Source organism: Chenopodium quinoa, unplaced genomic scaffold, assembly GCF_001683475.1.
Source record: "Chenopodium quinoa cultivar QQ74 unplaced genomic scaffold, ASM168347v1, whole genome shotgun sequence".
NCBI lineage: Eukaryota > Viridiplantae > Streptophyta > Magnoliopsida > Caryophyllales > Amaranthaceae > Chenopodium > Chenopodium quinoa.
The window spans coordinates 1,275,039-1,301,276 of record NW_018742733.1 but is presented as its reverse complement, the minus strand read 5'-3'; the positions used below and the strand labels follow the sequence as shown (position 1 = coordinate 1,301,276).

The window sequence follows — 26,238 nt, the reverse complement described above, 5'->3', positions numbered from 1 at the left end:
CGAACTGATTTACCCAAACCAAGACTAAAAAAAAAACTTGATCCGAATTCCGTTGATATTGACTTGATAGTCAAAATGACCCGAACTAATCCCAGATTATTAGATTAATACAGAGTAACAAAATTATAGTTTTTCATTGACTTTTGGCTTTAGCCTAAAAGCTGGGTTTTAAGCCGAAATAATAAGATGTTTAGAGTTGTTTTTCACTTACTTAAGTTGATAATGAAATCCAACAACTAATTTTACCAAACATATTTTTAAACAAATAAAAGTCAACCAGCCAATTCAGGGGCGGAGCCAAAGGGGGCTAGGGAGGGCCATGGCCTTTCCCTTGGCTCAAGATAAATATTAAATTTTGCTTATACTTGTTGTAGGTTGTAGTGTAGATGAGTTGGTTTTTACCATGTGATTGTGGCCAAGAGGTCAAGAGTTCAAACCTAACAGCTAATATTTTTGTGGTACTTTGTAATCAAAATAATTCAACACACAAATACTTTTGTAAAAAAAAAAAAAAAAAAAGGCTAACCACTCAAGCTAGTCCTCTTTAATCTTTGTTCCCTAAATTTATAATAAGAAGTAGGATGTTAGGCTTTGGGACTCTTTGATATACGCATTTGTTAATCACCTTCAATTCTATTGTGAGTCAATTAAAAATAAATAAATAAATAAATTTTAAAAAAAATATTAAGTTTAGATTATTGTCAAACTAAGCTTGATTTATTGGTAAAAACTACACTTTCAATATGAGATTGGGTCCAATTTCTATTAGGAGCATTTTGAGAATATGGTTCCCTTATCTTTTCTCCTCATGACTTTTAGAGTATCTAGCCTACTGACTTTAAGGTCAAATCATACGAGATTTTGGCTTGATAGAACTATTCTTTATCAATATAATAGTTTACTCAGCGGTAAGCTAATTGTTCTATTTCATTTCATTTATTGTTACTTCATCAAATCAATTCAACGATGCAATAAAAGTTGGAGACAAAATTGAGTGGAAAGTGAAAAAGGAATAAACAACTTCTACTACACAACAATACAAGCTAGCTCTCACATAAGTGATAGAAGTACAGATACAATACATCATAACATGAAGAACTAGTCATTCAGCAACACCCCTAGTAAATCAACTAGCGAGTGGTGGCCACACGGTACACTACAACAAGCATACATAACATCTCAACCAAAACTTATTTCGTACTAATGCTATTAAAATATTATCTCATTCTTTATTTAGTTGTGACATTACTAGTTCAATATAATATAGTACATCTACAAAACTAGAATGTAATTTATTCTAGATCGAGATGATAAAATGCATGTGTTCAACATCATATGTTGCCTTTTCCATTCACAACCCCTCAACATAAGTAACACCAGCTTCATCCAACCACTCTTGTCCTTGAATAAACACCCCAACAGTAAAATTCCTTGCCTCTTTTGGGTCAGTAATAACATTATAACCAGTCCAATTAACTCTCTTACTTGTATCAGCACCCAAACCATAGTTCATGTACTCAGCATAATACAATGTGTCCAATGCAAAATCTCCGTCCCACTCGAACCAACCCCTAGGATCAATATGATCACTAATGTTCGATTGCATAACAACAGTCCTAGAAAAGTTCTTCCAAGGTCGACCCAAGAAGGTTGGGAACTTGGCTTTGACCGGTGCTAGGTCCGAGCTAGCTACAATGTCACAATATTGAATCGAAGTGCCCGTGTTTTGGAATGGATCAGTCCTTCCTTGGGCAGTGACCATGTTTTTTTGGGATGCCATAGGTAGTCGTGCGACTAACTCACAATTTTGGAGCACAACAGCCGCGTTACCAAATATGAAGTCTACCGTGCCTGAAATATAAGAGTACGTGTAGAATTGTCTAAGGGAGTGTGCATAGAGCGTGTCTTGGTAGGCTTCGATTTTGCATCGGTTTATGACCGATTGATCGGCTCCAACGCGAAGGGCGACTGCTTGGTGCTTCTCTGGCCCGGCAGTGTTTCGGATGCATATGTCTTGGAGTATAAATCCATCACCAACGGCAGCTGCAATTGACCATTATATAAATGTGAGACAAATCAATTGGAATTTACATGTGTTAGGGTCTGTTCACATTTATTGAATTGAGCTGAATTGAACTAAACTGAAATGAGGTAAAATGAATATTTTATGAGAGAAGGAAATTAGGAGCTGAACTGAACTGAACTGATTGAAGCTGAACTGAACTGAACTGAAATTAAGTAAATGTGAACGGGCCCTTTGTATATAATATTCATTTCATCAAATAGTTCAATGAACAAACATAAGGTTGAGGAAGTGGAAAGTTAGCTCCAAATTATTAGCTACACCACAATTTGTTCACATAAATCATCATGTTGCCTATATATAAGGACTAAAACGCTATAAATATCTTAATTATGCATAGTATAAAGCATGTAAATATGTTATCATAACAATTATTTGTATTAAAACTTTTTAATGTTTTCATATATTTTAAGGTTGGCAAGTCTTCATCGTAATTAAAAGATGTCTAAAACCAATCAATGTCAATAAAGACATTAGTGAATAGTTTATAGGATGAGGAGACAGCCATTTGAAAATATGGTAAAGGCTAATAATTATAAGGGATAAGGATTAAAGAAATGTGAGGAAATACTCATTCTATTATTGTACAATGTATCAACAAAGTAAGATTTTTTTCTTTTTTAATTAAGGTCTAAATTTAATCATATAGAGCGGCCTAAACATCAGTTTATTTTCTCGTACACATTTTCTTTCTTTTTTTTTTTTGTTGGAGCAAAGTGTATGTATTCATAGTTTAATAATGTATTATGCATCCTTTAATTTTAAACAAAGTGGATGCCCCTTTATTCTGTTAAATTACAATCAAATGCCCTTTCTACCACTCCCACTTGTCCCAATTAAGCATGCTATAGCATGATTAGCATCTAAGTCTCACGATAATGAGAATAATTACCCGACGATTAAAGAAAATAAAGTAGTTCTATCCTATACTTCAAACAGGGGTGCTTGGAATAATAAAATGCCTACAATGGACACCATGTCATGATAAAAAGTGGTAGTTTATCAAATTAAAGTATGAAAAAAGCATCAAATATGAGTATTTATTCCCCTGAAATTCGTGAAAAGAGTAAAGTAAAGCTCACTTAAAAAAATCTAATATTAAATATGCATGTTTCGAGGATAATCTATTATCTCTTGTATTGTATAAGCATACATTGCATTGAGCAAACTAATACTTTTCTTGTAATGCCAAGAAAATTACACAAACATAAATTTGACACATTTGATAAACCTATTTAGGTGTTTGTGACTTTAACTTTGATTATTAGGGAGTCCTGACACCATATATAATAACGACATATTTGTCCTTATATCCTAAATTCCTAATAAAATCGATCAACTTAAGAGTTGAACAAGTGACTTAAGTGATAATATTAAACAAAGTCCAAAATATTTGAAATATAATTAAAGTAAAAGTGGTATTGATCTTACCCAAAGTAGCTGATCTAAAAGTGGTATTGCCATCAACAACATTAAGACTCCCACTAATGACAGTTAAGTTCATGCCATCCCCAACAATCATAACATTCTTCTTCTTCTTCCCTACTTCAACAATCTCTTCATACACCCCTTCCTTCACATATATCACGTACCGCTTCTTCCCCTTATCCGGAGCACTCGCCACCACCTCTGCCACCGTCGTAAAGTTCCCACTCCCATCTTTCGCCACCACCACATTCGCCTTGATTTCGCTCCCCGAAACTCTAAGGAGTTTACTATCACTCCTCCTAACCCATGAAGGGTACATCCTCCTAGTACCACTTCCTAGTAGAATCTCCTTGCTAGCATAAGAATTACTTGTATCTCCTAAAACATTAGCTTGGATTGCCAATATTATCCTTGAACTTGAGATTAATTTCTCTATTATAGACTTTAGCTCTAATAAATGTGAATAATCTTGGAGTTGGTCCAAGCATGTAACATAATTAGTTAACACGGCACTTAACCACGTATTAACATCATTAGTATTAGTTTTTCTTAATTTGTTAGAATTAACCAATACTTGGATAGAATTAGTAACCCGATCACGTGACAAGTCCATAAGCTCTAAGCAATCTTGTACAACCTGACCACCCGTTACAACATTGATACCTCTAGTAGTACCGATAGCCTTGTTAATATGCGATACATGTGCTAGTAACATGTCCACCAGCACGGACACATCCGTGCTGGTGGATGATAACGTCCATTGCAAGGATTTGTTAGAGATTGCCTCAGTGATTAACTCTAGACAATAGTCGCGGTCATGGGATTTATTGCAAATTGACGAGTGGTTATTAGTAAATGAGATTGTGAGGAAACAAAGGTATAATGAGATTAAGGTGATTGAGAGGAAGATGAAGAGTTTTATGTGGCTTGTTTTTTGGGTTGTTTTGGGATGGTTGATAAGAGATTGGTAGTGATTTGAAGTGCCCATTCTTTGGTGGAATATTTTGGTTTGATTGTAATTGGGGTTGATGTTGTGGTTTAAATAGAAATTATAAAATTATTTTTTTAGCCTAGGTGGGTTTAATACTTCGTATATCGTTACTTTTGGAATTTGTGGGGAAAAAAAATTCAAAAGCTAAAGCGTTGGAGGGTTGGTGGTAATTAATTAATGTTTTTTTTTGTGTTCATTTTTTTATTTTAATGCTAAGAGCTGATAACTTGATAACTAATGATTAGTTCTTTTAGTCTTCTTACGGAGTAGTCGTTTAGGTTATTTTTAACTATACATTGAAATTCATGTTTTTTAATAATAAACAAAATGCTTATGTTAATTGAACTGAGATTATTGTGGAGGAGAAAAATAAAAGACCCTGAGATTATTGTGGAAGAGAAAAATAAAAGACCCACATTCCTTAAATAAATCAACAATATGTTTTTTTAATAATAAACAAAATGCTTATGTTAATTGAACATTATCCTTTATTACAAAAACAAACATTTTATACGACTGAACATTTACTTTTATAAGAATGATTACCATACGACATGAAAATGAACATTATATTTTATAAAAATGAACATCATACTGCATGAAAATGAACATGTGATTATTGTGGAATACAAAATTATTGTAAAATATGTCCAGTTAGATATGTTCATTTTTACTATAGTAAATGTTCATTTTGGCAGCGACCTCAACCAGCACTAGCTGAGGTCGACCTCAGCCATTAACAATTGCGGATCTAGCCTACCCTTTTTAGAATAAACATGATAAGTGTAATACCCCATATTTTTATATGTATTTTAATTTAATTAAGTATTTTGTAAAGTATTTAAATAATTCAAAATGAATTATTTATGGCATTTTAATTATTTATTTAATAATTTTGGAAATACTTTATTTTATTATTCAAATTATAGTTTAGGGCATGTGGTTTTATAAAAGGAAATTTTTAAAGTCAAAGTCAAAAACAAGTTTGAATAGGAAAGGGATTAGGAACGGAATTTAAGTTTAAGGGAAATTCTAGAGAAAAGAGGTATAAATATTCAACACATGGCAAAATTGAATTCTGCCTAGAGTGGAGAATACCCAAAGGTAATTTTCTATCTCCCTTCTCTCTTATTTTTCTTTTTTAATTCCCCTTCCCTTTTTTTGTGTAACACACGGCCGGCACCACCACCACGCACTGCCGGTCGACCACCACAGCCACCAGCGCACATGCCAGCAGTCGCAACAACACTAGCGAGCACGACAACAACCCAGTCGCGTGTCGTGGCGTGCGTGGTTGTTGTTGCGTGTGGCTACCGAAATAAAAACTTTCTTGTTGCTTTAATCCTTAATCTAATTATTAATTATGGGTTTTGTGATGATATTCATGATATTTGATTATAAACATTATGCGAATTAATTTTTAGATTTGTTTTTGAATTAAAAAAGCCCCAAATTAAAAAGCCTAGGTTTCTAAATTATTGTATGATGATGGAATTTGATTATGGGTGGTTTAAATCTTTGATTTGGGTGTTTAAAACATATTTATAGCAAGGTTTAATGATTTAACAAAGCTCTAAATTTTATTAGTAAGCCATAATTAAGTTTCTTGAAGGGATCTTTGATTACACATTAACTAGGTTAGTCCCGTGCTATGCACAGTTTTAGCAATAAAATATTTGATCATATATATTACTCCGTAGAAGACATGGTGTTAAATATGCTAATTAAATTCATAATTAGAATAGAATTAAAAAAAATGATAGCATTAGTATTTAGTGGTTAATATAGGAGGAAAAAAGGAAAAATGAAAGAGCTACCACCAATTACGTATATGTAGTAATTTTTTCTGTATAAGAAAATTGTGTTGTTAAATTTAGTAAAAAAAAATTAAGTTTTTATGAAAATGTGTAATTAATTTAGCTTTATCTTGAAAAAAAAAACTTAAAAAGGATTATGTCACTTATAGTTTTGGAGGGATTTTTTTTTTAATAAAAAAGCTGACACATAGATAGCGGTGATGTCAGCGGTTTCTACTTTACTTATAGTTATAGATAGATTGGGATTAAAGTCAGGGGTTTAAAATTAATTTTCAGCTTGTTTTAAATAATTTATAAGTGATTTAAGGACTGCATATATTGCTGGAAATTTGTGTGGAGTAGATATTAATACCTCTTTATGATTTTGGATTGTAGGAGATTTCCATGTGAGTGATTTCGTATAGTCGTCGCGATTTTAAGATAATATTTAGTTCGCGTACTTGGTATTTAATTGATGATGTAGGAACATGCTAAGCTTTGAATAATTAATTCCAAATAGTATCATGATAGATTTTAATTGGAATTTATTATTTTGGTTGATGTTGGTGATTGAATTATAAAACATGGAATATTTGTGATGGATTAAACATTGGAAATAATTATTTTGGCATGTTATATATGAACCACACTTTTATTATTGGCATGATAGTGAACATGTTTAATTAAATAAAATATTTAATTTGGTTTGGAATATTAAAAAGGAATTTTATTGGGATTTTTTTTACTTTTACCACAAAAAAAAATCACAAATTTGTTTTTTACTATCAAAAATTTTAAAAATTTCATTTTACCACCAAAACATTTCTAAACATTGTTTTTTACTAGTAGTCAAGAAAACCGTTAAATTTAACGTTTTAAAAAATCGATTATCGTGCAAAATATGTTGTTCATAGGTTTTTGGGGGCATTTTGGTTCTACGGTTCCATTTTGAAGTCAAAATGGACAAAAAAATGATCGAAAAACCTCGTTTTGCGTGTTTCACACAAACCAAGGTCTATGCGCAAAAAGAAGCATTTCCGATCATTTTTGTCAATTATGACCTTAAATTGGATCCAAAGGACCAAAATGCCCCCAAAATCCCTAAAGATGATGTGTTTGGCACGAAAATCGAAGAATTTAGAATATTCTGTTAGGTTTTTTTACGGCAGGTGGTAAAAAAAATAAATTTTTTTTTGGTGGTAAAATAAAATTTTTAATAGTAAAAAAAAATTTTGCGATTTTTTGTGTGTTGTAAAAGTAAAAAAAAATCATTTTATTACGGTTCATATAATTTTTATTGATGTTATAATCATGAGGAAAGAGCTATTTAAGTGTCTATGTACACAAGGAATAAATTATATATTGATGCCTTAGTGCACTTAAGGTGTTTCTAACACCGAAGGATAGGAATTGTGGCACATTATGCGTTTAAAGTGTCTTTGACACCGAGGTAGATTTAAAAATGGTTCAACATTAAATATCATGTGGTCATTAATTATTCAAGAATTAAATTGGTATGTTAAATTGTTTGAATAATTATCATGGTTGATTGTGTTATGGTTTGAGAGTCATCACCTAGTCTATTAATATGTAAACAACGTAAAGTGAAAGAGATTACGCACCAAAACTCTTGGAACATATATACCTTGAGTATGGACATATGGGGGAGTTATATGGGGTTTTATATTTAACCAGAACTTCTACTAGGAGTACAGGATGCTGTATATTCCTTTTTATTATTATGCGCAAGAATTCCGCCACTTACAAGTGGTTCTTTTATACTGGCACGGTTAGCTCTCGTGTTAGTACCCTTTTATTGGGGACAGTTAGGGGGAAAACCCGTTCGATGCGTAATCAATGCTAAATGAATAAATTAGTTATTTATTTGAGGGTCTTGTTGTATGTTGTGTGCTTGAAAACAACTGCAACAAGAAAAATTGTATGATGATAGGGTGGAAGAATGTTAGTGTGTTTTATGCCAGAAATCTTATATTAGGGGGGCCAATCAAGATCAAATATGAAATGGTTGTTTATGATCCAACGAGAAATGGAAAATTGTATAATTTCTTCATACTACTATTCTACCAGCTAGTCATATAGCTTACGAATTAAATAATATAAAATGATACGTTAAAAAAAAAAAAAAAAACCTAGTATTTGTATTGAATATTACTACTGTACTGTATGTACAATGGGATCTTTTTTTCAAGCAAAAAAAATAATTAGATTCCCAAGATGTAGCAAGCCCCACTAGAAATAATGTAAGGGCTAAAAATAATGCAGCACCAAGAATCGAACTCTAGATGTGCGGATTTCTTAACTCATTTACTTAACCAATTGAGCTCTGAAGCAAAGAAGTGAATGTAAAAAATTATTCTTATACTGAATCAAGGAGGTGGCCATGGCCTACCCCAGCCCCCCTGATTCCGCCCGTGGTACTCGACATTGTTGATTGTGTGTTGTATGTTTGTTTAGCTTGTATTTACTTTGGCCCTACGATGACCCATTTTAAATGGAGAGTAGTGGGGACAAGTAGAGAGGAGCTTTTCATCAGGTGATGAAACATATTCATGGTGGCATGAGTGAAGAGCGAATCATGCTTACTTTAATTTCCATAAGATTATGATGTGATTTATTGCTTTGATTATTTTATTTTATGCTTGTGATACTAACGCAAAGGTTTTAAGTTGTTTGATTTTTAATAAGGGCCTACAATGGTTCTAAGTTGTACGTTTGATAACTTGCTATTTTATGCGGTTTTAGGGCGTATTTGAACCTAGTTTACCTGAACAAATTTGTGTTTTGGTTCACTTTTACCCTATTATTATGCAATTTTTGTGTATCCTATGCTTCACGGGTTGTTAGTGTTTTTGTTGAGATTTTAGGTCCAAAGACGACCAAATGAAGCCCATGGTTACCAAACCGAGGTTAGAAGCAAGGAAATGATGGAAAGAATCCAAGTACAAGAGCATCGTAGAAGAAAACATGAAGAAAAGGGCCCAGAAGACCCTGCACGGCCGTGCAAGATGTTGCACGTCCGTGCAGGAGTGCAGACCTGAAGCCATCTTTCTGCCAAGGCCTGCACGGACGTGCCAAATATTGCACGTCCGTGCAGATGATGCAGCACGGACGTGCTTCCGTGATTATGAGGCAGCACGGCCGTGCAAGATGTTGCACGTCCGTGCAGGAGTGCAGACCTGAAGCCATCTTTCTGCCAAGGCCTGCACGGACGTGCCAAATATTGCACGTCCGTGCATATGATGCAGCACGGACGTGCCAAAGGTGCACGCCCGTGCTGCAGCAGGTCGTCTTAAAACTGAGTTTCTGCCTTGGTCTGCACGGACGTGCCAACTTCAGCACGTCCGTGCAGACCTACAGTTTACCCGTTTCTTGTTTTCACCGTCCTCTTATTTGAGGGGGTAATATAAATAGCCCCTTTGGACCATTTTAGAGGGGTTCCCAATTTTTCCAGATTTTCATACTCCTCTTAGTTTGAAACACAAAAATCCTCAAATTAGCATAGATTTTAGTTCTTGTTTTGAAGTTTTTTCAATCCAATCATTGTAGAAGACAAGTTCCACCATTGTTAGTCAATTATTGAAGCTTCTAGTAATTTTTCTTACTCTTTCTTTCTCTCTTCTATCTTTAATTCTTGCTTTTTATTAATTGTTTGGTTGTTCTTTGCATGTTTAATTGTTAGATTCTACTTAATTCTTAGTTTTAATTTGTTCATGAATTCCTTGAAATCTTTAATTGCTTTAACCTCCATGGATTGTGAGTAGTCTAATTTCTAGGGTTTGGGTGAACCCTCAATGTAATCACCAACACTTGTTGCATGAACTAATTTGTTAATTGTGGGGTGTTAATTAGTTGAGTTTAAGAGGTTTCATTGTTAATTCTTGTAATTGGCCATTGCTTGAATTATTTATCTAGTTTCCTCAACGAAGGATCGAGAGATGAACTTGAGGAAGCTCCCTTATGCTTGATTGACTTGATTTGCCATGAGAATAGGAATTTCTAGTCAAGGGAATTTGCATGTTATCGTGAGGATGTTTTAACACTTGTTTCTTGCCCATAATCACGAGAGTAGGTTATGGTTTTGATGTCAAGTAATCCCTCTAGCTTGAGAGAGTAGTTGGGTGCATTTGATAACTTCCCCTAATTTATCCCCTAAATCACCATTTCTATGCATGCTACTTGTGGTCCGTGATGAAGTTTAGTGGTGAACCCATGCCCTAGGCCTTCTTAATATTGTTAATCACCTCTTAGAATTAGTTGATTTGAATTAGAATAGTGTGACGTAATACCAACTTAAAACCCCCGACTTAATCTAGCTTGTTTAAACAATAACATTTGGTGGTTGATTCAACGCCTCTCATGGGTTCGGCCCTTTCTTGCCCTTGCTACTAGTTGAGTAGGATCGAGTTAGGTCTTATTTCTTGATAGGTTGACGACGTCCTATCAACGTTGACTTCGTTTTATTTTGGTTTGAGTTTATTTTCGTTTGGTTGACTTTTAAAGTTGACTTGTTTTGAATGTTTTTAAAGATAATCTTCCGCTGTGTGTCTTTGATAATTGCCTTAGCCGTTTTCACGGTGGCGGTATTGTCTTAGATTTTCATATTTTGATTTTAAAAAGAGCAAAATAGGTATTTTTAAGGATAAGAATTTCTAGGGTGTTACAATAAGGTCTAGTCTTACCGTCACGGCACATGATGGAATGTGGGCTTGGACCGTGCATGGTCCGACCTTTTAAAAAAATTGACTCGAATCCTAGATAACCCTAAAGCACATGGATTCGGCACGACGCTCAGTTTTGCATGACCAACAACCATCTTTATTCAAAGTTTCATAATTCTATTGTTGCTAACGAACGCCACAAAGGAATAGATAGACATTTAAAATATAATCTAAAGTAGAATTAATTAAAGAATGCATGCCAAAATCACGCATCAACCAGTGTAATTAATATTCATTATAATTAATCAATATTCTAGTTTTAGTTATCCTATCCAACACTTGAGTCATTCATAAGATTTTGCCTTTTATTAATATGTAAGTAGAGACATTAATGTAATGATCAGAGTTATATATGTCTGTCAAATTGTTGTATTTAATCGAAAATGGAGGATAGGTTTTTTTTTTTTTTTGTTTTTTTTTATAACTTAATAAATAGTAATACTTATGTTAGCTACCTTATAGTCATGCAATAAAATAATATAAAGGCATATTTTTCTTACTTTTAATTTTATACCCACCCGGTTCATAATATGAGGTATATTTTACTTAATTCAAGTACAATTTATTACACCTCATAATTGTTTCATTGTATACTTCGTATTTATATTATTATACTACATACATAATTAAAATATCTCATGATACGTTTTAAAAATATATACTTCATTTCATATAAGTAGAACAGAGTAGAAATATTCAATTACAAACACCAAGCGAATGACATAATGAATTCTTCAATAAGATTTGTTTTTTTTTTTATTTTTTTTTTGTGAGAAAGTGTACCAAGCCAAGAACAAGAAAACAAAAGCAATACAAACAGAAAATAAAAAAGTAGAAAAACGAAAACAAACAGCAAGCTAAAACTAAGACACTAACTATGCTACTCATAGCTAAGTCTTTCCAGGCACCATCCTTGGACGAGAAGCACCCCAAATCCTCCAATAAAACGGTCTCAAGATCGTTCGGGACCGTCGAGAAGAAAGTTAGAGGTTGAGACGCTTCGACCCAAAATTGGCCAGCTAATCCGCAACTTTATTTTTTACTAAACATTGCAAAAGTGGGTTACATAATTTTAGTTGAGAACAAAAATGCATTGCATTTCGCTCGAGATTGTATTATTAGGTATATATTTTATGTTTTATTTGAATAAAACAATGAATGCAAAATCTTTATAAAATTTTGTGCCATGAAAATATTATATGATGATGATATTTGTAGTTTGATTATTTGTTTCACTTACTAATTTCCATATAATTGTGTGTTTTTTGTAAGTTGTAATACCCGTTTAAAAAGCATTATTGTATTCCATAGGTCATAACTTTTTCTAGTATATTCATAAGGCCTAATACTCGTTAGCAATCATTGGACATCTAGTCAAAGCTCTAAGTACTCTGTTAAGCTAAGTGAGTTATGATAAAGGTTAAATAACATAGCAAGAAAGAATGGTTAGGTCAATTTAAACATAGGGCAAAGTTTTTGAATGAGTTAGTTGGCTTGCATAAATGAATAGGAGTTTGGGATAACTTATTTATAAGCATCCAAGTCTCTCTATTGCTAAAATCTTTCTATTCTAGAAAATTTCTAATATAATAGAGAGTTCTACACACCTATTCTTCCTTTTTAAAATTGCACCACTACTTTTTTTTTTTTGGAAAGTTGCATATTAATTGCACCATTGTTTTGTATGTTTTTTTAAAACACTTTTCAGTAGTTTTTGACACACAAAATTGAATCATTGGTTTGGTTGAGTATTACATTATAAATATCTTGAAAGGATAAGCTGCTTGAAATGAAATTCACATTATATCGAGAAATTCACGTTATAAATTCACACACAGCTTCACTTTTTAGTTGTTTTCACACACAACCAAACCATCTTTTTGAGTAGATTGAGAACTTAAGATTAAATATCTTGAAATTCACATTATAAATTGTTTGTGCTTCATGCAAGGACATATACATATAGAACCTTAGCAAGGGCCTAACCCATTCCTAACACTTAATACTCCACACAAGTGGTGAGATGGACGAGATTTGAACCAACGATTTTTTTTTGTAACATTAACTCTTATTTCAAGTTAAAAGATCAAATCAACAAAAAAATTCAAGCTGATGGTTGAACCACATAATTGGTTTCACTCTCTATCATCAACTAACATCGATACGTAAAACATATAACTTCAACACCCAATCAACCCATCACATATCCGTATATCACTTCCTCCCTCTTTTCAACTATTTCTCTTTGCCTTCACTTTCTACCTATTTCTTAAATTCACTCGAAAACTCAAAACCCGCCATGTGTTAAGGTGACCCCAAGAACACCTATTGGGCTAATACCCTAGAAGTGTACCTCATCAATATACAACACACAAACAATATATATCAAATTATCAAGAATTGGTTTTTATGATACCCAAAAAATTGACCCATTAATAAGATGGGCTTAAATTAAAGGGCTCATTTTTTTTTTCTCTCTCAATCCATCGCATTCAAGAGAGTCGTGCAAAAACCGACCTAACCCCCCATAAACACCACTCCATATCAACTCATCATCGAATCACATTTCCATAAACATTGTCGGTTTATTAAATCCCCAATTTCTCTCTCCTTAACTTTGCTCAGACTTATCCGATCTAGGGTTCATACTTCTTGTTCCCTCTTTTATCGGATCAGGTACTCTCTCTCTCCTCAGATCTTTCTTTTCTTTCTTTAGCTTAATTCTTTTATTTTTAGTTTTTGTTGTTCTCTTCGATTCTTTTTGCTTTGTTTTCATTTCTTCCCGTTGAATTTGATTCTGTGACGAGGTATTTTGTTGATTTTTTTGGTTTTCTAATTTGAGATTTGATTGGTTTTTCTGGGTTTCGATTGATTTTTTTATGCTGTTTTGTAGATATGTTGTGAATGTTTTTAATTGTAGAGTTGGTCGGTTGTTTTTGACTTTTGAGTTTGAAAGATTAGGGTTTTAAATCATGGATGTCATTTCTTTTGATGTTTATCTTGTATGATTGATTGTATGCTGGTAGATCTTGTTCATTTTGTTGTAGATTGATTGAAATTTGTGTTATTTAATTGTAATTTTCAAATTCATCCGTTAATTCATGGTTTAAGGGTTAAAATTAGCTTTTACGATGGCACAGAAGCTATTTGGTAATAAGATTTGACCCCATTTGTTGATTAATACTCATTTGTGGCGAATTGCTTGGCAAGTATGTTCTTTGCACAAAAATTATTATCAAGCTTGTTTGTATACCTGTATGTTTGTAATTATGAATGTTTAGCTGTTTTTAATCATTTGTGGTTATGGTAGATGGGAAGAGCCATAGAGGGGTAGGAAACTGGGTGGGGGTGTGGGATAGTTTTAATTTGCCCTAGGCCGAGCGCTTCCCTCTTTAGTGAGGGGTGGCGTGGTATTCCACGAGAGAGGTTTTAATTCGTGGCGCACCTTGTGCGATGGGCATACAATAAATATTAATGGACTCCTTGGCCGCTTGACTGTTTTAGTTTCTGCAGTATGAGTGAGGGGATTATCCTACATGTGATTTTTGTTTGTTGGTGAATTGACCTTACTTTTTATCGAGATTGCCGGTGGCTGTCGACAGCCTTATAGTTGGCCTTTGTGCTAACAAAAATGGGAATCCAAATGTTCAGAGGGAGGCTGAACCTGATTGTAGCTGGTCTATACTTGCAATTTTTGTGTTTGGGGGCCTTTAGTGTGCCGTCTGTGTTTTTTAGAGCGTATCATAGTTTCAGAGTTGGTTACAGGATTGAATCTTATTATTGTTTGCCATTTTGTTGCAGTAGTTTTGTAGTATGAGCAAGGTTAATTGCCTGATTTTATCGCTCTATATTATAACTTTGGATCGCTAAATGTAACCATGTCATTAAGGTTTTAATGATGCAGCAGTTGTTTGTTTGGGAATTAAGTACCTTATATATTCTATGAAGTTTCAAGACTTCAATTTTCTTGTCATTTTTAAGTAGTGTTAATCAAAATAAATCATTTTATAACAATAAAATGAACTTGTTTCACTTTCATGTGGTTAGTGTGTGTGTGTGTGAGAAAGATGTGGTCTATACTGATGGCTGATGCTATTTTATATTCTCTCTGGTGAACCATTTCATTCCCTGTTTTCTTATTTGTGTTGCAATTGGTGTAATTTTTTCCTTAAATTATATGGATCTGTTCTGGACTAGTATCACATATTGGCTTTCTTAATTAATTTTTCCCTGTGTTCGCTGGATTGCAGGTCTGAGCATTTTATATCCACATCAACTCTCCGGTTCGCAGATCCTTAATCACAAGCCTAGTTTTCATGTCTGATATCGACGTTCAGATTCCTGCTGCTTTTGGTAAGTAGTCTAATTATTTTTGAATGTTTGGTTTTGATATTAGTCTGATTAGGTGGAAAATGTTTTTAGGAGTATGCACTCTATGTTCTGTGTATTGCATATGCATATGCCTCCATTGTTGACTAATTTTGGTCTATGTTGGTCTTTAGATCCTTTTGCTGATGCAAATGCTGAGAACTCTGGTGCTGGGTCAAAAGATTATGTGCACATCCGTGTACAACAGAGGAATGGTAGAAAGAGCCTGACAACAGTGCAAGGATTGAAGAAAGATTTCAGCTACAACAAGATTCTCAAGGACCTTAAGAAGGAGTTTTGCTGTAATGGTACTGTGGTTCAGGACCCAGAACTAGGCCAGGTTATCCAACTGCAAGGTGATCAACGAAAGAATGTGTCTACCTTCCTTGTTCAGGTACAGTTGATTGTGCAATTATTATTTTGTCACATCTTAGGGTTAAGTGGTGGTATAGATTTCCTAACTTGGGTTCTTTTAACTTTTGTTTGTTTACAGGCTGGAATTGTGAAGAAGGAACACATCAAAATACATGGTTTCTGAGTAACGGCGATCTTAGATCTGTACTTGTTCTTGTGCCTGTTCTGTGTCACGGTTCTATGGTAGCGACATTGTGGAAACCATAATTTTAATAATTCTGGTGACTGGCGTACATGTGTGTAGTAGTGTGTTATAATAACTCTGGTTGTTAGGATATATTTGTGTGGGCAGTGCTTCTGTTTCTGTGTCATGCAGAGCAGCACATGGAATATGAGACGGATGTTAATGTCTTTGACAATAATGGTCTATATTATGATGTAATGATGGAAGGTTTGCTTAATTCTGGTATTTGTCTAATGTAAAGATGTCTGTTCTACTGTTTGCCCGTGTTTCCTGCTGTGTCTTGGTTCTCTTATTGTTTGGTGCTGTTGTCCAATTTCCTTCCATTCCAGCTTGAGGTTTTCTGCACATCTGCCGTGCTCTCTTATTGTTTGCAATTTTTACCAGCTTTGTATTTTGGGTAGTTATTACAAGGACACCTGAGCTGGCTGCCCTTGTGTTGATTGGTACCGGCCTGTGGCCTGTGATGGTTAAGCTTCCCTTGTGTCGTTATTTATTTGCAAAGGCACTTGCCCGGCTTCTGTTGTCTTGATTGGCGCTGGCCCTAGCAGAGGTGCAATTTGCTAAACAAATAATAATAATGGTTATTGATTCACAATCTGACATGACGTATTATGGCATGACTGACATGTGGGCTTGCCCCTTCCATTATTTTAAATATACTCCGTACCATGGGCAAGTATGATGGTTGACAGCGATATTGTCATGTTCAAATTTAAAATCTAGAGTGAAATTTAGAACAATTTGTGCTACTTATTTTTTTATTTGAGGGGAATTTGTGCTACTTATTTGATTCACAAGTTTTGTGATATTTGATGGAGTAAAAGCCAAATACAATATGTCAGATAGACTCAATCGAGTACTATACTTCAAATGGTTATATTCTTGAAAAATAGTGAAATTCAACTGATGATAATTCAAATATGGAACATGATTACAAGAGTACATAAAAATATGAAGGAAATAAATTCTCAAGGGATAACTTTTTTTAATCGTTGAAATTCTTTACTCCGAAGTTCTTTTCACCTTGACTTTTTTGTCTCATAAAAAGATTTCAATTGAAGTAATTGTTATAGCAATTTACAAGATTAGTTGCTTACATATGCACATTGTGTGAATTATGGAAAACTATAGTTTTGTAAATAATACGGAGTACTACTACTATGTATATATAACGCAGTATGTACATATGCAAATACGGAGTATGATAAAAACAATTATTCTCTGTATACTACTATACTTACACATAAGAGGTACTCCTAATTATTTTCTGTAGACAATAACATCAATAAAGAAATGAACATTACACAAAGTCACCAAACATCATAATATCATACTACGTATTATAATTGAATATTATTGCACATTAAAATCATCATAATTTTTTTTTTCCTCACAGGGCTTGCCCCTAATCTGAAACAAAAAAAAAAAAAAAAAAAAAAAAAAAAAAAAAAAAAAATCTATTTCTAGCTTTTAGTAAGAGGAGTTACAATTGTATTGCGAGTGCTAGGGAAGCAAACAAACAGAAAACCACAAACAACTCCAACCACAATAGGAAACATAACAAGTCTTGCGTTAGTTTCTTCAGATGGTAATGGAAACAAACACTTGACAACATTTTGATCCAACAAAACAACGACCATAAATACTAGTATCCCCATCAATGCATGAACAAAATCAAGAACACGAATTCGATACTTGGATCCTTGTTCAGGGCTAAGAGTTAGAATACCATCAACAATCCATAAACCTTTAAACGTTGCGAATCCATAACGAATTTTGCCTCGTTCATCTCTCACACTATCTGTGAAAGACATGATAATACATGTTAAACCAAGGAGCGTTATGAAACATATTGCTAAGAGTTGTGCTTGTAACGTTTCACATTGGCCTTGATTTGTTATAGTGGGAGAAAATATCTCAAATATGAGGACTGATCCTGAGGGAAGGAGGCTAGATAAGCGGGATGTGCCTTTGAATGTCTTTCTGATGGCCTTTTGGGTTCGAGTTTTCGGTTCTTTTGTAGCCTTTGATTCATCTTCCAAAAGAGGTTGTCTTTGTTGTTGCTGTTGAATGTCTTGAAATTCTTCGCTTTCAATCTTGATATTCATGATAAAAACTAATATAGAATATGGTTTTAAAAAAAGGTTTTGAAGGGGCATGAAAATGAATTAGTATAGATTTACATAGTTGATCAAATTTATGTTTTCTTTGTACTATTAATGTTTAAGTGTTTGAATATTGTATATGTATTTGATAAATTAATGCTTAAATTAGAAACTCCCTCCTGGATTAATTAAAGGTTTTCATCACCTTAATGCACTGGGCTTAGTTAATGAGAGTTTTGTTAAATGTTCAAGCTGTCAATCTAGTTATTATGAGGTGTTTGATAGTAAGATATTGTCATTTTTAGACTAAAGTATTCATTTCTGGTTTAACATGACCCTTTTTTTTTTTTTTTTTTTTTCTTGACAAAGAGAATTTTATAATTACTTATGTGTATTATAGTTATGACATGTGAAATATACTAGACAAACGAGTATTAATCTAAACTGTTTATCTTACATAAAAGAAACGCTAAACTGTTCCCATGAAGTTTTAATCTAATTCTAATTTGATGATATAATGAATCACTATAATACATAAGTGAGGATTTGATGAGTTTGGTAAATGCCATTTTATTTTGTACTAATTGCCATCTTATTTTGTACTTTACTCCAATTAAAGAGGTATAGTTCTTCTAGATATAGAAGTAGCAATAAAAAGCAAATTGATGGAAAATGACATTGATATGTATAATAGTAATCGTCATAATGGCCGTCAAAAATCAATAATCACGAGAATTCCGAGCCACCTATTTCAAATATGGCAAAATCACCACTCAAGAAAATGCCAGAAGTGGCTATCAACCTCATTGCGCATATACGCGTTGGAGAGATATTTAATGGAACTTTACGTTGTACCAAAAATTTAAAAAAAAAAAAAATTATATAAATAAAAAAGGCATGATTGCTACGTACATTGCTACAAGTGAGTAGTCAAGTAGTCCATAGTTCCATAGGAGATATCCATCCTGTTTTTTGTAGATGCATTGGAAAAAAAAAAGAAAAAAAAAAGGTGTATCAATTTATTAATCAGTCGTTTTGTTAAATTAAGTATTAGTATAATTTAAAAAAAAACATTTTCTCTTATTTTTGTTTTTATTTTATTTATGGTCTCACTTCAACTTATTTTATTTTATGAGAAGACTAAGTAGCCTAGGTTGACAAGTTTCTAACAATGATAAACGTCCTATTTTGTTAATCCAATGACACTTAAGTAAGGGTCTGTTCACATTTACTGAATTGAGGTAAACTGATTGGAGATGAACTGAACTGATCGAACTAAACCGAATTGAACTGAGCTGAAATGAATATTTTATGAGAGAATTGAAGGAAATTAGGAGCTGAACTGAACTGAAATTAAGCTGAAGTGAATAGGCCCTAAATATTTTGCCTTGAATTTCGTGCATACAATAAGGGCATGTTCTCATTGACTGAACTCAGCTGAACTGAACTGAAATGAAATGAATATTTTATAAGAGAAGGAAATTAGGAGCTGAACTGAACTGATCTGAACTAAACTGAACTGAACTGAATATTTTATAAGAGAAGGAAATTAGGAGCTGAACTCAACTGAGCTGAACTGAACTGAACTGAATTTCAGCGTAAGAGAATAGGCCCTAATATTTCTTCTTTTTGCCGGTTATCCTCGAAGGCTTGTTTTTAATGTTCGTTTTTCCTGTCTAGCTTCTTCTTTCAAAGAAAAGAGAGAATGAGAAGACCCACCCTCTCTCTTTGTCAATGGAGGAATGAACAAAGCCAAAAAAAAGAAAGGAAAACTTTTGGTTTTCTTAATAATGACCCACACAATTCAGTACATATAAATACAATATAAGAGTTTTCATTGCATTAAATTGTGGTTTGGTTTGAATTTTTTTTTGAAACTACACTAAACCACGGTTTGGTCAAATTTGAAAACCGCACCGTAATTTTCAAACCGCACCAAACCGCAAAATTGCGGTAATTTTGCTGTTTGGTGCGGTCTAGACCGCACTCTGCACAACCCTAACCACCACCTCAGCTCCATCAACTCCACTTCAAAAGCATTCTCTCTCCTGTCTCATTAACTTCCACCATTAGACCTACAAGTCCAATCCGCCTCTATACTCAAACAAAAAGGTGGCAGTCTCAAACACAACCATTTAATTTCTGATGGATTTACCACATAATTTCATTAAATGAGAACTCTAAGAAAATAGTGAAACTATAAGGGTATGATTAATCCCTTAAAGATTGGAGTTTCCCTCCTTCACTGTTAATGAAAACAAACTAATGGTGAATATTCTGTTTAATTTTGTAAATTTACAAAATGCCCCTTAACAAAATTGAATGTACATCAATTATTGGTTGAACAATAATAAGTTAATAACACTTTTTTTTTTTTTGTAAAAAATTATAACACCTGTTAAAGTATAGGGAAACCTATTTTATAATAAAATAGGTTACGTTTTTGCAAAATTATATCAAAGTGAATTACATTATCACAAATTAAAGGGAAACCCTAAATTACATAATAATATTACATTGAAACGGTTCAAAATTTAATAGTGTGAACCAAAATTGTCTAAGAACACAACGCGAAATAATAACTCCGAATATCATATTTCAAATATTCAATGTCTCACATCAAAAATGTAGAAATTTATTAAGAATTAAATCAAAATATGAATTATACCATATTACAATAATATGATCTCGAGTATGTAATAAAAAATCAAGTTTAATGAATTATTGACAATTATGTAGAAAACTAAATTGAGATTCAAGTATTTTAATTCATTTACGTTTTAATTTTTCTTATTTATTGGTTTAAAAAATAAGTTGATATATGTTTTTTTTTTTCCAAAATATACATACATAATGATAAATTAAATACTTTAATAGATTTAATTTTTTTTTAAAAAACCCTTTAATTTAATAGATTAAATGATATAGCGTAATATTTTCTTTTAGATATCAACATTCGAAAATGCGGTGAAATAATTAAAATTTTAAAGTAAATTTAAAATAAAAAAAAATCTCGAAAATAAACTATTTTCATATTCACTATTTAAAAAATAATACCAATAATAATTGAAAGAAATATTTTTTATATTCTACATAATGTAAGTCTCTTAAAACAATGTTTGATGTAATAATTAATTCGATAAGGGATGGAAGAAAACCTTTATATCCTCATTCTCACACCACAAATTTTTAAGTGGTTAAAACCGGTCCATTGATTTTAATCAAATTAAATTAGAAAAAAAAATTAAAAATCAGTTAATATTTTTTAGGGTAATCACAGTCACATATGACACAACATCAAAGAAGATATTTTTCCTAATAACAACTTTACATTTCTATAAAATCCATCACTCCCTCACATTCACACTCACTCACTCACTACTAAAAATTTTACACCCAAATTAAAACAACCCTTTCTGTCTTTTGTAGCCCTAAAAAATGGCTTCAATGGCATCAGCTGCCCTTTCTTCCAAGCTAAACAAGCCAGCTTTCCTAGACTCACCCATCTATGGCACCCCTTTAACCACACCCATCAACAAAACCATCTCATACAAGCAACAACCGTCCAAATCTTCCATCTCGATGTCGGCCGCCCCGGCCCCTCCCCCGTACGACCTTAACAACTACAAATTCGACCCGATCCGTGAGTCAATCGTGTCTCGGGAAATGACCCGGCGTTACATGACCGACATGATCACGTACGCCGATACCGACGTGGTCGTGATCGGGGCCGGGTCAGCCGGGCTTAGCTGTGCTTACGAGCTCAGCAAGAACCCGGACATCAACGTCGCCCTTATCGAACAGTCGGTTAGCCCTGGCGGAGGAGCATGGCTCGGTGGCCAGCTCTTCTCCGCCATGGTTGTCCGTAAACCGGCTCATCGTTTCCTCGATGAGCTCGGTATCGAATACGATGAGCAGGACAACTACGTTGTCATCAAACACGCTGCTCTATTCACTTCCACCATCATGTCTAAGCTCTTGGCTAGACCCAATGTCAAGCTCTTCAATGCCGTGGCTGCCGAGGACTTGATCGTGAAATCGGGCCGTGTCGCGGGTGTTGTTACTAACTGGGCCTTAGTGTCCATGAACCACAACACCCAGAGTTGTATGGACCCGAATGTCATGGAGGCTAAAATTGTGGTTAGCTCATGTGGTCACGACGGTCCATTCGGCGCCACGGGTGTGAAAAGGTTACAAGACATTGGTATGATCAAGACTGTTCCTGGGATGAGTGCCTTGGACATGAACTCGGCCGAGGATGCTATTGTGAGATTGACTAGGGAAGTTGTTCCTGGTATGATTGTTACTGGTATGGAGGTTGCTGAGATTGATGGTGCTCCTCGAATGGTAACGCCCTTTGCCCTTTATCTTATTCGTGTCGTCTTTAAATTATATGCCACATTTCTTATTTATCTTATCCAATATACGGAGTATATGTTTTATGTGGTTGATCTTTCATATAAGGGACTTAAATCTAAATAGTTAATAAATCAAGGAAATTATAAATTATTTGAACTTATTTTGGAAATTTTTATTTAATTTGAGGTTATCTTTTGTAAATTGAATGTGTTCTGTTCTATATCTAGGATTAGATAAAACTGCCACATTTTTTTTTTTTGTTTAAGTTTGACTCGTATTATCGGGTTGATTTCTAAAATATAGACTTAAATTTGAACTATTCTACAATATCATCAACAAATTAATTCCTAAATAATGTATCAACGATAGTATATCATGAATTGTATTTTTTTTTTTAACGAATAAATTTTATTTAGTTTGTGATGGGGTAGGATGTTCTTATTTGATTTGGGGTTGTTTTGTGTAAAATGTAAATACAATACTTCAATGCAATTTGTTCTATCTAGAAGTTGGGAATAGAGTAATTGTCTAGTTTTTTGGTCCCTCTTTTACATAAAGTTAATGAAATTGTGAAGAGAGTTTTGCATGTAATTTAATTCGTTACTTATCTTACATACAAATAATGGCAATTCTTTATTATATTTATATAAAAGGAAAGAAATAAAAATCAACAAATCATTATAAACAAATGAAGGATATAAGGTTGAACCTAGATGCTTCTAAAGACATGAAGATTTACTATCTATTTAACATATTGTTAGTGTGATATGATTTTAGTGATTACCATCCATTTCATTTATTGTAATAAAAAAGAGATACCAATAATTACAAAAGATAATCGTGAAATGTCCTTACAAAAAGATGATTGTGAAAGAGATATGATGATAATCACTGTAACCATTAATTTGCTAGAGTATACGGAGTAATTGTAGGGTATATGCGAATATGGATGAAAATCACCCCTTTTTATTTTTATTTTTGAAACTATGAAATATGGATGAGATTAATCCTCATTTTGTAGTATCTTTAAAGAGATCCCCACAAAAGTAAAATGAGAGGTAGAAAACCTTAGTTCTAAAAAATATCTACTCTTCACATGAATGGACAATCATATATTGCTTGTTTGGGAAAATGATTTTGGCACTCTCTTATAGTGTGACAACACAACTTTTCGTGTCATGATCACATGAGTGCCAAATCTTTTTAAATTGTTTGATATTACAGAGTGTTTTTAAAGGTTTTATCAATTACTAAATTGATTAGTACATTTACTTGAAAAATAAAATTAACAATAATCTCAAAACTTTTTTTTTTTTTTTTAAATATTCTTAAAAATGAAAAAAATATTGACATACCAAATAATATTTTGCAGGGTCCAACTTTTGGGGCTATGATGATATCAGGACAAAAGGCAGCCCACTTAGCACTAAGAGCATTGGGCCTAGACAACGCTCTTGATGGGCCAGCAACCGAGAAGCTACAGCCCGAGTTTACATTGGCTTCTGCTGAATCTTCTGATGTTGTTGATGCTTAAAATCTTGAAGCCCAGCCCATTCCGGCCCATATTATGCCTAATGTTATGAGAGGGTGAAATTAAGCCTGTGTAATAATATAGGTGTTGTGAGCCAAGAGCTCTAACTCAACCCCTTTGGTCATTTTGTGTGTTTGGTCAAAATTTGGGTGTGTTGTACATGCAACTTCCTGTAGAACCTTTGGTTATTTCATAAATAGTACTCCGTAGTTTTTGGTTCACTTTAAGACCTAAAGCCGAGCAATCGGTCATGATCTATGCTTTGGTTCAGCTCAACTAGTGTTGCGTGACACACGATGAACTGATCGTGTTGGCAATCCACTGTTTTACCATGTCAATTGTGTACTTACGAAGATTTCTTGTATGTGTACAACATCAATTGTGTACCTACGAAGATTTGTCCTATATATATGCATATTATTTCATCTCACATCACACTCGAACAAATAGGTTAGAGGACGTTAGGCTATGCTAGACGCCTAGGCCATTCTCATGCCGTGCTTAAATCATACTCGGGTACTGGTGATATACCTAACAAACCAACATTATCAATGATCTAGTCAATAGATCCTTGTCATTATCTAATCAGAAAAGGTCGTAATGTTCAATTATTCTAAACTAGTGGTGAACATTGATTAAAATGACGTGCGTAAACATTACATAATTCAAAATGAGACACTTGCAAAAACTCCAAACTTGCAACACTTAAAAAAGCATAACCGACTAAAACAAGTGTAACACATAACACGGGTCCTCTTTGGGCCAAATTTCATGCTTTGGCACACTTTCTTGAGTCAACACAAGAAATCGTACCGTGAGCATGGCATTTGGCCCAACACGTAGTTCGGGTTTGGTTGTGCTTTGGTCCAGCTCATGTTGGGGCTTGGTAATGACATGTAGATATGTTATACAAAAGTACCATAATTTTTTTTTTCAAATGCAATTTTATTTCAATTATGATCCAACTAGCATGACTATTAATATAAACGCAAAAAATATATTTTACGTATATACTACCTCTATTTCTTTTTAGTTGACACGTATTTTATTTAGGAAATTCTTTTTTAGTTGACACGTTTTCTTTTGGGGTAACTTTTTTACCTTGCCGGTTCGAACAGGAGGAGTACGCCATGCTAATGTGCCTTGGATGATCCACATCAGTGGGTCTAAGGCTAATCTTTCTTGTCCGGTAAGCAAGCAAGGGAGCCTCTGGCTTCGCCCCTTCGTCTTGCCACAGCCACTCCACTTGCTTTTTCATTCTCTCTCACTCTCTCTCCTCTCCTTAATATATGTGCCTAAATCAAACGCGTCAACTAAATAGAAACGGAGGAAGTATATAATATATACTTCTTTCGTTTCTTTATTGTTATAACACTTTCCTAAAATGGAATGTCACAATAGTTACAACACACTATAAAAGGAAGATTTTTATAGTGAAAATTGTAATATTACCTTTATTTAAAGCACATGGCACACTTGATTATACTCCTTACAACCTATTAATCCCATTTTAAGTGTATTATATTATGTGAGGCCCACTTTTTTTAAATACCGTAATAAAGTGTGTGTTGTAACTAAAATAACGGAGGAAGTATATTTTAATTAGGAAAATTTGTCAAAAATAACACCACATTTGGGCGGTCTTCCTATAATAGCACCACCTTTTGATTATTCCAGAATAACACCACCTTTCACATGCATTTGCCAAAAATGAAACAAAAAACCGGTAACCTATTTTATAGGTAACCTTGGGACACATGTTCTAATTTGATTGGTCAATTTATTTTTATTTTTGATTTAAAAAAAAAACTAAAAACTAAAAAAAAAAAAACAAACCCCCTTCCCAGCCCTCTGCCCACCCCCTTTCACTGGCATCCACCACCCACACCAAGACCATCCACCTGAAACCACCCTTTCTCCGGCCCCTCCACTTCCCGACCCCATTTCCAGCACCCCTCCCTTTACCGACCCATTTTCGGCCCTTTCCCCTCTTCCCAAGCCATTCAAAAACCACCACAAGAATTTGGGGTTTAATGTTTCGTGTGGTGATTCGAGGGGTGAAGGGGTGGAGACGGTTGTCCTGAAGGGCGAAATTGGTTTGCCAGCATAGTGGAGGTGGTTTGGCGCCGACCGGTGGGGAGAGGAACGTTTTCAAGGGGAGGGAGGAGGATTTTCGAGAAGAATAATGAGGAGGGTTTTAGGAGGGGAGGAAGGTGGTTCAGTGGTTGGAGCTGGTGGTC

At 33.8% G+C, this 26,238-nt stretch overlaps 4 protein-coding genes across 4 annotated transcripts; 2 read left to right on the top strand and 2 right to left on the bottom strand.

The window, feature by feature from the left end:
• Window positions 1–995: 995 nt before the first annotated feature.
• Window positions 996–4,871, bottom strand: LOC110723753 (pectinesterase-like). The gene is made up of 2 exons (XM_021903120.1): window positions 3,515–4,871; window positions 996–2,043 (listed from the first exon to the last, which is right to left on the bottom strand). Exons 1-2 carry the CDS (start codon window positions 4,497–4,499, stop codon window positions 1,352–1,354), a joined length of 1,677 nt encoding a protein of 558 aa, XP_021758812.1. The 5' UTR covers window positions 4,500–4,871; the 3' UTR covers window positions 996–1,351.
• Window positions 4,872–13,559: 8,688 nt separating this feature from the next.
• LOC110723751 (protein translation factor SUI1 homolog) lies at window positions 13,560–16,272 on the top strand. The gene is made up of 4 exons (XM_021903119.1): window positions 13,560–13,713; window positions 15,288–15,390; window positions 15,540–15,799; window positions 15,899–16,272. Exons 2-4 carry the CDS (start codon window positions 15,354–15,356, stop codon window positions 15,941–15,943), a joined length of 342 nt encoding a protein of 113 aa, XP_021758811.1. The 5' UTR covers window positions 13,560–13,713; window positions 15,288–15,353; the 3' UTR covers window positions 15,944–16,272.
• Window positions 16,273–17,466: 1,194 nt separating this feature from the next.
• LOC110723500 lies at window positions 17,467–18,111 on the bottom strand. Its single transcript, XM_021902855.1, has one exon. The coding sequence runs from the start codon at window positions 18,109–18,111 to the stop codon at window positions 17,467–17,469; it is 645 nt and encodes a 214-aa protein (XP_021758547.1).
• Window positions 18,112–21,462: 3,351 nt separating this feature from the next.
• On the top strand, window positions 21,463–24,423 carry LOC110723750 (thiamine thiazole synthase, chloroplastic-like). Its single transcript, XM_021903118.1, has 2 exons — window positions 21,463–22,455; window positions 23,840–24,423. The coding sequence occupies exons 1-2, from the start codon at window positions 21,547–21,549 to the stop codon at window positions 23,999–24,001; spliced, it is 1,071 nt and encodes a 356-aa protein (XP_021758810.1). The 5' UTR covers window positions 21,463–21,546; the 3' UTR covers window positions 24,002–24,423.
• The last annotated feature ends 1,815 nt before the right edge of the window (window positions 24,424–26,238 follow it).